The sequence below is a fragment of the Coregonus clupeaformis genome, chromosome 24, assembly GCF_020615455.1.
Source record: "Coregonus clupeaformis isolate EN_2021a chromosome 24, ASM2061545v1, whole genome shotgun sequence".
NCBI classification, from domain to species: domain Eukaryota; kingdom Metazoa; phylum Chordata; class Actinopteri; order Salmoniformes; family Salmonidae; genus Coregonus; species Coregonus clupeaformis.
Window position 1 is genome coordinate 42,455,719 of NC_059215.1, and position 14,303 is coordinate 42,470,021.

General features: G+C 44.3%; 1 protein-coding gene across 1 annotated transcript in view; it reads right to left on the minus strand.

Annotated features, from left to right (window-relative positions):
- Positions 1-1,348: 1,348 nt before the first annotated feature.
- LOC121538544 (cadherin-4-like) overlaps positions 1,349-14,303 on the minus strand; it is a 434,400-nt gene continuing 421,445 nt past the window's right edge. The window contains exons 13-17 of the mRNA XM_041846665.2: positions 6,679-6,915; positions 5,309-5,542; positions 2,993-3,132; positions 2,656-2,820; positions 1,349-1,692 (exon numbers count right to left, since the gene is read on the minus strand). Coding sequence (XP_041702599.1) covers positions 1,486-1,692; positions 2,656-2,820; positions 2,993-3,132; positions 5,309-5,542; positions 6,679-6,915 — 983 coding nt within the window. The 3' untranslated portion in view covers positions 1,349-1,485. The remainder of the gene's footprint in view (positions 1,693-2,655; positions 2,821-2,992; positions 3,133-5,308; positions 5,543-6,678; positions 6,916-14,303) is intronic.

Consider the following 14,303-nt stretch of genomic DNA (forward strand, 5'->3'; position numbering starts at 1 on the left):
ATGGAGCACAAACGGTTTGTACTAATACTTAAAAAATATCTACTTTTACACCCTTTTTCTCATTTTTTTACAGTTTATATAGTTTTCCTCAACACATTGACCAATAAGATCACAAGACAACTAGTGCCATGTTGACAACATTTGCAACGGGGGACAGAACCATGCAACCCACCCACGTCCTTCATTTTAGAATAGAGACAAGGTCTAGGTAAAGAAAAACAACCCTCCTATGGATTCATTTCTTTCACATTAAAAATGACTCGTCATCCCTCTATCCCTAGCTCACATAGCCTCACTAAGTTAAAAGTGCAAAGTAATGCGAACTCAAAACCACAAAGCCATCCAAACTCAACTGCTCTCAGAGGGTACACATTGTTTGAATACAGTAAATACATGTTGTCTAACGACACAGTCCCATTCTGTATCAGTGTGATGATTCCTATTGTCACACTGGTGATGGCTGCGCATCAGAAGCTCAGATGTGCCAGATTGGAAAGAAAATATTTGTCCTTCACCTAAGGAGATATACTGTTTGTCTTTGTACAGAGCACTCCCTCTCCTAAATTCACACCAATTATACCCCCTCACCCCCAAAGGCAAATCCCCTCTGCAACTTATTCTGCATCTGCCCGTGTTACATTACAGGGTGATGAACATGACACACAGGAAAAGGGGCGGGAAGGTCAGAATTGAAAGGTGAGGGGTTATTAGGGGGCGGGGGGTGGGGGGCACATGTTAGCCCAGAAAATGGCCACCAATCCTGAGTTAGCGGGAGTCAGCAAAAAAAAACGCACCACTGAAGGCACTTCTTAAACAACAGTGCTTCTGTTCTATGGAATTCAAGTTCAGAGAGATGAAACCAGGGCCTTCCATGCAGAGGAAGGAGTTTACTTTCTGTGTTTCTTTGTTATTTTCTTCTGCGTCACGCAATATGCACCTCAATCTATCTGCAAAGGGACAGGCTGGGGGCTGATGGGGAAATAGAAAGCCAATGGCCTCCAAACACCAGGAAATAGCTCACATTTAAGGACAGTGAGGGCACCATGAGATAATCATTATTATTATTATTTTTATAACATAAAACAAAAGTAGCCAACCCCAAAATCTACCCCCCTCCCCCCACACACCTTGGAGCAGGAGAGGGCTCCGTACAGTACAATACAGCACAGAAGGACAAAGCTGCCTCACTGCACAGTCCACTATGGCGGTTGCTTGATTGATTGGTCAGTTGCTAGGTCAGTTCAGTTGGTCGGTGTGTGTGTGTGTGTGGTGTGTATTGTTGTGTGTGTGGCGTGTATTGTTGTGTGTGGTGTGTATCGGTGTGTGTGGTGTGTCTTGTTGTGTGTGGTGTGCATCGGTGTGTGCATTGGTGTGTGTGTGTGTGTTATCTGTCTCTCCAAGGTTGGCGAGACAGAGAGAGCATGGCAGACCAGCTGAGGGGGTTCGGCTGGGGGAGTTGATCTTTAACGAGGCCCACCTGTGGCCCTATTCGTCGTCCCCTCCCCCGTACATGTCGGCCAGCTTCTTGAAGCGGGGGCCCCAGTCGTTGAGGTAGTCGTAGTCCTGGTCCCCTGTGCTGGAGGAGTTGAGGGAGCTGACGGAGCCAGCCGTGGAGCCGCTGCCCTCGTAGTCAAACACCAGGAGGGAGTCGTAGGGAGGGGCTGTGGGGTCATTGTCTGCTGCCCGCAGACCCTGGAGGGAGGGAGAGGGAGGAGAGAGTTGTATTGGTATATAGGCCAACAGGATTAAAAAGGTTAGTGTATAGTACTATATAGAGACAGAGAAGGGTAGGCTTTTTGTAAGATAACAGCTAAGGAAGCACCATAGAGAACATTTTAAGTATTGGCATACCGGCAATATATTGTGAGTGACAGAGTGATGTCATTGGCAGGGATGTAGAATCCCCAAGGAGGATACAGTGGGCAACCGAGCCACAATGTGTTTGTGTTTTGCCAGACTGTTGGAGCGAGATTTGTAGTGTGTGTGTGTGTGTGTGTGTGTGTGTGTGTGTGTGTGTGTGAATGTGTGTGTGTGTTTGCGTGTGTGGGCGTGTGTGTAGTCAGGATGGATCAAAGCTGAACAGCTGCCAACACTTCTCAAGTGTGAACATGTTGTCACGGCGCCTGTCAATCAAAGCCTTCTTGCATGACTGTGTTGAGATTGGGGTTACGTACGCACAAGTGAGCGTGTGCATGTGTGTGTGTGTGAGTACAGTATGTGCGTGTTTGTAAGTGTGTGTGTGTGTGTGTGTGTATGATAACAGCTGTCAGGTAATCTCCATTCTCCACTGTTGCCAGAGCTCAGAGCATTGAAACCTGTAAATAAATAACATCCAGAAAATACCTACATTTATGCAATATTACCCTCACATCTCACACATTTACCTAAAACAGAAGGTACATCAAAAGACTAAGAAATAAAAAGGTACGTATATACACCTCCATCTTATTTACTGATCTGAATGTCTTATGTTCTGTGTTTGTGTAGTCTTGTATTGTAAGTTTGTCATTGTAACTTGAGTCGTGTTTGGAGTACCTTGTGTGTGGAAATGTGTCTGTGTTTGTGTCAGAACTCAAGTAGAAAAGTCCCAACGGACGAAATTATATATTGATAAAGGAATAAAACAAATCTATGACCCCAGGTTGCCCCCCTCACCTCGTTGATGAAGTCCCCGATATCCCCAGGGTGAGGGACCACAGGACGGATGGGGTACTGGGACTCAGGGATGATGGGGCGCTCGTCCACCCTCCGTACCCCTGGGGGCTTACTGATGATGTGCTCCAAGGAGTCAGGCTGCTGCAGCTGGCTCAGGTCATAGTCCTGCCCAGAGACACACACAGATAAGACAGTCAACCTCAAGACAGACCTGACTGGCTGTCAGTGTTTGTGGGTGTATGTGATATATACTGTATATATACACATACACATGTGTAGTTGTTTATAGGTTTGTATCTGTGTGTGTGTGTGTGTGTGTGTCTGTGTGTGTGTGTACCTGATCCTCCTCTCCCCCTCCCTCCTCATCGTATTTCAGGATGTTGTCTCTGACATCGTCCTCGGGGTCGATCAGCAGCTGTTTGGTCTGTCTCTCCTTCTCTCTGCGCTTCATCCACAGTACAAATACTAGCACCATACCTGCAACACACACAACACACCTTCAATAACACACTAATACTGCAAAACACACAACAAACACACATTAAACAAAACACTTATACTGCAAAACACACAACCAACACACCTTAAACAACATACATTATTGGCTTACTACAAAATACACAACCACACAAAAAAGCAAAAAAGCTCTACATATTTGTGGAGGATAGGACTGTACCTCCATTCAAAAGACAGAAAACCGGAAGATAATGACATTTTTCGAGGAACAGAACCAGAACCGAGAACAAAAGTGATCTATACTGTTCAGGAGCAGAACCGTTATTTGAATTGCATGGGTTAATAAAGTTATTTTAATTTCCAGGGATTTTTTTACAGTTCCACAAAAAATGCAACAAAGAAATGTATCCCAGTGTCTGCCTGCCTGCCAGCTGAAACTCTTTGCCAGTGTATGTGTGTGTAGGCTACCTGCCCCTCCCCCCCTCCCCTACGAAGCATGCATAGTCTACTGTAGCTTCTGACGTTACAGGCGTGATTCAGAAATTAGGGAGAGAGATTTTTTATTACAGAACAATGGATTAACTTTTTCAACGCTAGTTAAGGATACTGTAGTTATCACGTTTTACATTGGATTTATTAACTACAAAAAGGTAAGATGTGTTTTTATTTTAATTCTGGTGTCGCTCTGCACACACAAGTTTATTAGCTAGCTAGCTTGTTAGCTAGCTCTGGTCTAGCTCTTGAAAACTCTAGGCGGCATTATGTGTAATGTAATGGAACTGAGAGGCATGATCACGGGCTAGCTCTGGTCAAACAGTTAAGCCAACTCTCTGAAGTTCAAAGACATTCAAAGTTCCTTCATAAATGTTGCTCCTCCGTAGGTATAATTATGTGGGCCTAATTCAGATAACGCATGTCCTAACAACAAGATGCCCAGCCGCAAAAGATGCTCACTCGCAGAATTTCAGTCGCATATGGCACCCTACATTACACTTGCCTGTCCAATGCATGTACATAGCTAGCCCGCTCCATAACAAGCTGCTCTATCCATTGGTAAAGTAATTTGATGTCGAGCTAAATGCAAAAAATTTATATATATTTCAGAGGAACAGAAAGGAACGACATAAACTGTTACTTTGTTTTGGTTTGAACCGCTTCAGAACTTTATTTTGCTGGTTGGAACAGTGGAATGGAATGAAACAAATTATTGTTATGTTCAGAACGAAACGATTGGAAAATATTTTCGGTTCCAACCCCTGAAATGTAAACAATTTAAATAAGGTATGAGCACACACCACACCACCACAAAACAAACCAGCAGCAGCACCTCAGCAAAACAAGTCCACATTAAAACCCCTCTCTGGCAGAACACAATAATAAAACCCATAGGGTCACCAACTCAGAGACAGCACATTATGATAGCCAGCTAAGAATTAATCTATAATACAACCTTTATGTTATTGTATGGTTATTGTTATTGTAACTGTATGGTAAATGTTTGTGAATATAAGGCCCAAATGGCACAATGTGTGAAAGAACAACAAATCATAATCCACTTCAGCATCTGGTAAGAAAGGCGGTTTAATATTACATTTGATCATAGGGATCTGATGTACAGTATGTAGGGAGGAGGTGGTGGTAGCTACAGGGGGAATGGGAGGGGAAGGAAGATATGTTTGTTTCTATACTCTCTGATAGCGGTGAACACGATTGGCTGTTAATTAGAAAGTGATGGCTCTGAGCGAATCAGAGTGATGTGTCTGGAGGTATGGCAGGTGTGTGTGTATTTTCTACGTATTTATGAGTACAACATAAATAGTTTGTGTGCACAGATGTCCTCTGTAGCTCAATTGGTAGAGCATGGCGCTTGTAATGCCAGGGTAGTGGGTTCGATCCCCGGCACCACCCATACTTAAAAATGTATGCACACATGACTGTAAGTCACTTTGGATAAAAGTGTCTGCTAAATGGCATATTATTATATTATTAAGAAAAGCTGAAGTTTGCGATTTCCACTTTTAAATTTCAGACTAGATTTTCCCTTACGAAAAATGTATCAACTCCTACAAAATGTCCATTAATTATAATCTACATAATAATTCACCTTTCCAGTTGCTGCAGGATTTCTTGCTGTAGCAAACTTGCTCAAATTAAGTTCCTACATCTGTATCTAAGATGTCCAGTCCAGCATACTCACTGAGCAGTATGATGATACAGATGAGTATGGCTATGATGGCTCCAGTCCCAAGTCCAGGGGCAGCCACAGCCCCGACAAGGGTGCAGTCTCCGTTCTCATCACATGGACACACCTTGACCTTGATAATGGACCTGTTGGAGAGGGGAGGGTTCCCCGAGTCGGTCACAATCACAGGCACCTCATACACCCCCGGCTCCAGATACTGGGTCCGTAAACTCAACCGGGCATAGTCACCTGGGGAGGGGAGAGAGAGAACAGACAGAGGTTACTACCACTGATAGAGACATCTATAGCGGAGAGTGGGGTATGTTGAACCCTTTTTTACATTCAGCATCACTACTAAGGGGAATATTGTATTCTTTCTAACAAATATATATTTCAGGATGTTGTGTATCCCTGGAAATAATCAGAATTCATGTAAACATAATAGTTTTGAAAACATAGCTAGTCCGGGTATAGGGTAAATTGAGCAAAGCGACAGGTTAAGCATAAGCACACATTTCTAACACTTCATACTTTTTAAAGGTCCTGAACAGTCACTCTGAAAAGTACTTTGTCTCTCATGGCTAACTACTAGGAAGTTTGAAATGACAGGATCTGTGGGCGAGGAGCTTATATTAATGAGCTCACTGGCTCCGATGCTTGTCGGATGTGGCAGAGCTAGCAAAATATTACAGACTACAAAGGGAAGCACAGCCGCGAGCTGCCCAGTGACACGAGCCTGCCAGACGAGCTAAATGACTTCTATGCGCGCTTCGAGGCAAGCAACACTGAAGCATGCATGAGAGCACCAGCTGTTCCGGACGACTGCGTGATCACACTCTCCGTAGCCGATGTGAGTAAGACCTTTAAACATGTCAACATTACCACAGCTACAAAGTCAAAATGGACTATATTGTACAAATTAATGAAAACTAAAATAATTTAAGGTTAGGGTTAGGCATAAGGTTAGCAGTGTGTTTAATGTTCAGATTAGGTTTAAAAATCAAATTTTAAGAAGATAAATTGTAGAAATAGGTGGCCTTTATGATTTTGTAGGTGTGGTACTAGTGACGACCGTTCTCCCTGGTGCACTCGTTCGTTCGTTTGTTCGTGAGCTGGCTGCTCATTCTAAATAGTATAAATTAATCTGTTGAAAACAGTGGCAGCATGTGCAGCAGTAGTCATTTGGTTTTTGACATGCAAAAGTAAAATAGGTATATTTATGCAGTTATTTAAATGCACAGATTGCTTTATATATATTGTCAAAGAAACTTGGCATCATATTTCTGTCATGTTGCTTTGTTGACAACTCCAACCACCTCGCGCCCAGGGTATTCAGCCAATCAGCCGCCAACCCCCATCTACCCCTGCCGGTCCGGTACCCTTACCGTTGAGACGTGACACGGTCCAGTTGCGTCGTATGCTAGCAGGGAACGTGGGCAGCTCGAAGACGAAAGGGCCTACGTTGGGGTCCATGTCTGCGTCTGCAGCCGTGATGTTGATGCCGGCATTACGGTTGATGCGTTCACAGATCTGAGACTCACGGGGCAGCAGAGACGGAGCGTTGTCATTCACATCTATCAGATAGATCTGGAGGGTCCCTGTACCACTGGCCATGGGAGAGCCTGGGAGGAGGACAGGAGAGGGTGGGAGTAGAAGAAGAGGCCGGAGAGGGGAGGGGTGGAGGAGAGGAGAGGAAGAGGATAGGGAGAGATGAGGTAAGGGAAGGGTTATTATTATTGTTAAGCGAACACTCACAGCCACACACAACCGCACAGCCATACGCACACACACTGATAAGAGCACTCACTGCCCTTTCCAAACAATACCCCAACAAAGCAATGACTTCCAGGAGGCAGAGGGAGAGAGAGAAAGATGGGGTAGGAAGATAGATTGAGAGAACTTGAGAAAAGGAAAGAGGACTGGCAATTGGGTGAAAGCAAATAAAGGGAGTCTGCACAGATGAGAGGGAGAGAAAGACCGAAAGAAAAAGATAAACAGATAGAGAGATGAGTGTATCTCCTGTAGAGAGAGAGAGAGAGAGAGAGAGAGAGAGAGAGAGAGAGAGAGAGAGAGAGAGAGAGAGAGAGAGAGAGAGAGAGAGAGAGAGAGAGAGCATGGAGAACCCAGGCAGATATCCACACAGGGATTTCTGGGTAGATCGTGGAGAAAAACTATTTGCCCCCTTTCTGATTGTCTCTATTCAGTTTTTGATACTGAATGTTATCAGATCTTCAACCAAAACCTAATATTAAATAAAGGGAACCTGAGTTTACAAATAACCACAAAAAAAGTATACTTATTTTATTTATTTAATTAACAATGTTATGCAACACCCAATTCCCCTGTGTGAAAAAGTAATTGCCCCCTTACACTCAATAACTGGTTGTGCCACCTTTAGCTGCAATGACTTCAACCAAATGCTTCCTGTAGTTGTTGATCAGTCTCTCACATCGCTGTGGAGGAATTCTGGCCCACTCTTGAATGCAGAACTGCTTTAACTTAGCGACATTTGTGGGTTTTCAAGCATGAACTGCTCGTTTCAAGTCCTGACACAACATCTCAATTGGGATTAGGTCTGGACTTTACCTAGGCCATTCCAAATGTGTTGCTTTTTTAACAATTTTCATGTAGACTTGATTGTGTGTTTTTGATCATTGTCTTGCTGCATGACCCACCTGTGCTTCTGCTTCAGCTCACAGATGGATGGCCTGACATTCTCCTGTAGAATTCTCTGATACAGAGCAGAATTCATGGTTGCTTCTATTAAGGCAAGTCGGCCAGGTCCTGAGGTAGCAAAGCATCCCCAAACCATCACACTACCACCACCATGCTTGACCGTTGATATGAGGTTCTTTCTGTGGAATGCAGTGTTTGGTTTTTGCCAGACATAATGGGATCCATCTCATCCCAAAAGTTGACTCAAGTTTGCCAAAAACCACCTGGAAGCACCTGGATGATCATCAAGACTGTTGGAAGAATGTTTTATGGACAGACGAGTCAAAAGTATAACTTTCTGGATGACATGGGTCCCATTATGCCTGGTGAAAACCAAACACTGCATTCCACAGTAAGAACCTTATACCAATGGTCAAGCATGGTGGTGGTAGTGTGATGGTTTGGGGATGCTTTGCTGCCTCAGGACTTGGACGTACATGCTGCTGCCCCATCTGCCTTCTATAATGGCAATTTGTCCCCAGGGTCCATGTGAGTGTGTGTGAGTGTGTGTGTGTGTGTGTGTGTAAACATGTATACACACATACACAATCTGAAGGTTATTTGCATTGATTGAGTGAAATTATGGAACATGTTACATAACTCATTTAGGCAGAGAAAAAAGGCCTTTAGCAATCAGAGAGAAATGACAAGAGAGACAGAACGAGAAAGTACAACAAGAGGAAAGAGAGAAAGTCAAAAGGTGTATCAGAGAGGAAGAGATAGAGAAAAAGCGAGTCATGTTTGTGTGTGAAAAAGAAATGAGAGAGAGAAAGACTGTGGAGGAGGGAGATCCGTGTGCAGCAGTACTATCAGCTCTGTGCTGTTTATTGAGAGTGTGTCAGGGGACCGGCAACCCTTGGCTGCCTCCAATTAGGAGTCAATTCCATGCCACGCCCTGCTGGCTCAGCCAATGGTTAGTGTGGAAGGGTCCCAGAACCGAGCTCAGGACGGAGATAAGGGCTCTGTCATTTACCAAAGATTTATGTAAAGCTCACAGATCTGGCAATTAAACTTGGCAACGGTGCAAGACATTTGACAAAGAGGCCAGAATAGGCGGAGAGTGAGAGGGAAATAAAGAGAACTAGAGAGGAGCGGGAGAGAGATGGAGAGAGGGAGAGGGGTAAACGAGAAGGATAGCCTGAACAGGACAGTAATAAGGTTGACTTAGAGTTGGCCACAGAAACCCCTGAAGCAGAGAAACCCAGTGTAATAAAAGTGTGAGTTGCAGATTGGGATATTGGCATACCTTGTTTCCTGCAGCCATGATCATATGCAGTACAGGTCAAAGGTTTGGACACACTTACTCATTCAAGGGTTTTTCTTTATTTTGACTATTTTCTACATTGTAGAATAATAGTGAAGACATCAAAACTATAAAATAACACATATGGAATCATGTAGTAACCAAAAAAGTGTTAAACAAATCAAAATATATTTTAGATTTTAGATTCTTCAAAGTAGCCACCCTTTGCCTTGATGACAGCGTTGCACACTCTTGGGATTCTCTCAACCAGCTTCACCTAGAATGCTTTCCCAACAGTCTTGAAGGAGTTCCCACATATGCTGAGCACTTGTTAGCTGCTTTTCCTTTACTCTGCGGTCCAACTCATCCCAAACCATCTCAATTGGGTTGAGGTCGGGGGATTGTGGAGGCCAGGTCATCTGATGCAGCACTCCATCCCTGTTCTTCTTGGTCAAATAGCCCTTACACAGCCTGGATGTGTGTTGGGTCATTGTCCTGTTGAAAAACAAATGATAGTCCCACTAAGCGCAAACCAGATGGGATGGAATATCGCTGCAGAATGCTGTGGTAGCCATGCTGGTTAAGTGTGCCTTGAATTCTAAATAAATCACTGACAGTGTCACCAGCAAAGCACTCCCACACCATCACACCTCCTCCTCCATGCTTTACGGTGGGAACCACACATGCGGAGATAATCCGTTCACTTACTCTGCATCTCACAAAGATGACGGTTGGAACTAAAAATCTGAAATTTGGACTCATCAGACCAAAGGACAGATTTCCACCGGTCTAATGTCCATTGCTCATGTTTCTTGGCCCAAGCAATTATCTTCTTCTTATTGGTGTCCTTTAGTAGTGGTTTCTTTGCAGCAATTCGACCATGAAGACCTGATTCACGCAGTCTCCTCTGAACAGTTGATGTTGAGATGTGTCTGTTACTTTAACTCTGTGAAGAATGTATTTGGGCTGCAATTTCTGAGGCTGATAAATCTAATGAACTTATCCTCCGCAGCAGAGGTAACTCTGGGTCTTCATTTCATGTGTCGGTCCTCATGAGAGCCAATTTCATCATAGTGCTTGATGGTTTTTGCGACTGCACTTGAGGAAACTTTAAAAGTTCTTGAACATTTCCGGATTGACTGACCTTCATGTCTTAAAGTAATGATGGACAGTTGTTTCTCTTTGCTTATTTGAGCTGTTCTTGCCATAATATGGACTTGGTCTTTTACCAAATAGGGCTATCTTCTGTATACCACCCCTACCTTGTCACAACACAACTGATTGTCTGAAATGCATTAAGAAGGAAATACATTCCACAAATTAACTTTTAACAAGGCACACCTGTTAATTTAAATGCATTCCAGGTGACTACCTCATGAAGCTGTTTGAGAGAATGCCAAGAGTGTGCAAAGCTGTCATCAAGGCAAAGGCTGGCTACTTTGAAGAATCTCAAAAATAAAATATATTTTGATTTGTTTAACACTTTTTTGGTTACTACATGATTCCATATGTGTTATTTCATAGTTTTGATGTCTTCACTATTATTCTACAATGTAGAAAATAGTTAAAATAAAGAAAAACCCTGCGATGAGTAGGTGTGTCCAAACTTTTGACTGTTACTGTACATCATTTACGAGTTCATAACCTTTGACATTTAGCAGCAACAGCAGGAGGCTGGCTAACTGACATATGAAGTGGTCAAAGGAGGTATGACATTTACCATGGGGAGACTATCATCTCAATGTTTGCTGTTGTACAATACTAGTCTCCAATACTCCTATGATGACCATATCCACAATAAACAGAGGTGTGTAAATAAAACCTGGTAGCTGACTTACCGTCCGTTCTCTGTGGTCTACCTAGTGACAGACGGACCATACTGTATGTTCTCATTCCATCTAAGTCCAGGAGATGAGTTCCTCCTAGACTAATCTGTGTGTGACTCCCTCTACCTTAACTGCTCAGATGACTACATGGCTAAAGCTCCAGCACTGCCCACAGCACTATGGTTACTGTGTCCCTAATATCACTCCACTGCATATTCCTACTGTATCAATCTCTACTCCCTACCTTCTCTACTTGAACAAAGAAGCTACTTGTGAGTGAAGAGTGGTAAGACACACACCACATAGCCTAAGCACACGCACGCACGCACGCACGCACGCACGCACGCACGCACGCACGCACGCACGCACGCACGCACACACACACACACACACACACACACACACACACACACACACACACACACACACACACACACACACACACACACACACACACACACACACACACACAGACTGGAAGGCTTCCCCTGTCTGGTGGTTTAGTTAGTTAATCCCAGTTATGTATGGGGGACATGTGGAAGCAGCTTGCTGAGGCTGATAGGAGAATTATGGGGGTTTTAACCAGCTAAATAAATAATTATGTTTGTGTAAATTCCTCAAAAGGATTTGTATTCGTTTTTTTTCTTGATGTCAGCTAAAAGATTTCAGGCGTGAAGAAAGGACTTCTAGCAAGCGCCCCTTATGTTCTTTAAAAAGGAAATAAACAAATACATAGGTGGGTTAAAACAGATGTGTGTAGGTGACAGAGAGAGAGGGCCACCTTGCTTCTAGCTCTTAGGAAACTTTGCAGTATTTTTTTATTTATTTATTATTTCTTAGGTTATTAGCCCAGATTTTTTTTTGTGTTATTACATACAGCCAGGAAGAACTATTGGATATCAGAGCGGCGGTAACTCACCAGCGCTACCAGCATTACGACCACGAATACGACTTTCCCGAAGCAGATCCTTTGTTCGCATCCCCCAGGGCAATTTAACTGATTCCAGAGGCCGACCCAAAACAACGCCGGAGGAGAGGTACTCGGAGCAGCCTTCTAGTCCGACTCAGGAGGCGTGCACACCACCCTTCGCTTCCGAGTATATTACTCACTAATGTTCAGTCTCTGGATAATAAAGTTGACGAGCTCAGGGCGAGGGTTTCTTTCCAGAGAGACATCAGGAATTGTAACATACTCGGTTTCATGGAAACATGGCTCTCGGGATATACTGTCCAAGTCGGTACAGCCAGTTGGGTTCTCAGTTAATTGCACAGACAGGAATAAATATCTCTCCGGGAAGCAGAAGGGCGGAGGTGTATGTTTTATGATTAACGACTCATGGTGTAATTGTGATAACATACAGGAACTCAAGTCCTTTTGTTCACCCAACATAGAATACCTCACAATCAAATGCCGACAGTATTATCTCCCAAGATACTTTTTTGGGGTTATAGTCACGGCTGTGGAAATATCCCCCCTCAAGCCGATACCACGACGGCCCTCAAATAACTTCACTGGACTCTATGCAAACTGGAAACCACATATCCTGAGGCTGCATTTATTGTAGCTGGGGATTTTAACAAAGCAGATTTGATGAAACGGTTGCGGAAGTTCTATCAACACATCGACTGTAGTACTCGTGCTGCTAAAACACTTGACCACTGCTACTCCAACTTCCGGGATGCATACAAGGCCCTCCCCCACCCTCCTTTTGGTAAATCTGACCATGACTCCATTTTGCTCCTCCCTTCCTATAGGCAGAAACTCAAACAGGAAGTGCCATTGCTAAGGACTATTCAATGCTGGTCTGACCAATCGGAATCCATGCTTCAAGATTGTTTTGATCATGCGGACTGGGATATGTTCCGGGTAGCTTCAGAGAATAATATTGACGTATATACTGATACGGTGACTGAGTTTATCAGGAAGTGTATAGGAGATGTTGTACCCACTGTGACTATTAAAACCTACCCTAACCAGAAACCGTGGATAGATGGCAGCATTCGCGCAAAACTGAAAGTGCGAACCACCGCATTTAACCATGGCAAGGTGACTGGGAATATGGCAGAATACAAACAGTGTAGATATTCCCTCCACAAGGCAATCAAACAGGCAAAACGTCAGTATAGGGACAAAGTGGAGTCGCAATTCAACGGCTCAGAAATGAGCAGGGTCTACAGACAATCATGGACTACAAAAAGAAAACCAGCCACGTCGCCGCGGACACTGACGTCTTGAGGATAATACAGTGCCACCGACGCAGCCCGCTACCAAGGACTGTGGGCTCTCCTTCTCCGTGGCCGACGTGAGTAAGACGTTTGAGCGTGTTAACCCTCGCAAGGCTGCCAGCCCAGATGGTATCCCTAGCCACATCCTCAGAGCATGCGCAGACCAGCTGGCTGGTGTGTTTACGGACATATTCAATCTCTCCCTATCTCAATCTGCTGTCCCCACATGCTTCAAGATGGCCACCATTGTCCCTGTACCCAAGAAAGCAAAGGTAACTGAACTAAATGACTATAGCCCCGTAGCACTCACCTCTGTCATCATGAAGTGCTTTGAGAGACTAGTCAAGGATCATGTCACCTCTACCTTATCTGCCACCCTAGACCCACTTCAATTTGCTTACCGACCCAATAGATCCACAGACGATGCAATCGCTATCACACTGCACACTGCTCTATCCCATCTGGACAAGAAGAATACCTATGTAAGAATACTGTTCATTGACTATTGCTCAGCATTCAACACCATAGTGTGGTCCTCTGTAGCTCAGCTGGTAGAGCACGGCGCTTGTAACGCTAAGGTAGTGGGTTCGATCCCCGGGACCACCCATACACAAAAAATGTTTAAATGTATGCACGCATGACTGTAAGTCGCTTTGGATAAAAGCGTCTGCTAAATGGCATACTATAGTACCCTCCAAGCTCATCATTAAGCTCAAGGCCCTGGGTCTGAACCCTGCCCTGTGCAACTGGGTCCTGGACTTCCTGAAGCCTCCACAACACCTCCACTTCGCTGATCCTCAACACTGGGGCCCCACAAGTGTGTGTGCTCAGCCCCCTCCTGTACTCCCTGTTCACCCATGACTGCGTGGCCAAGCACGCATCCAACTCAATCATCAAGTTTGCAGACGACACAACAGTAGTAGGCTTGATTACCAACAATGATGAGACAGCCTACAGGGAGGAGGTGAGGGCTCTGGGAGTGTGGTGCCAGGAAAATAAC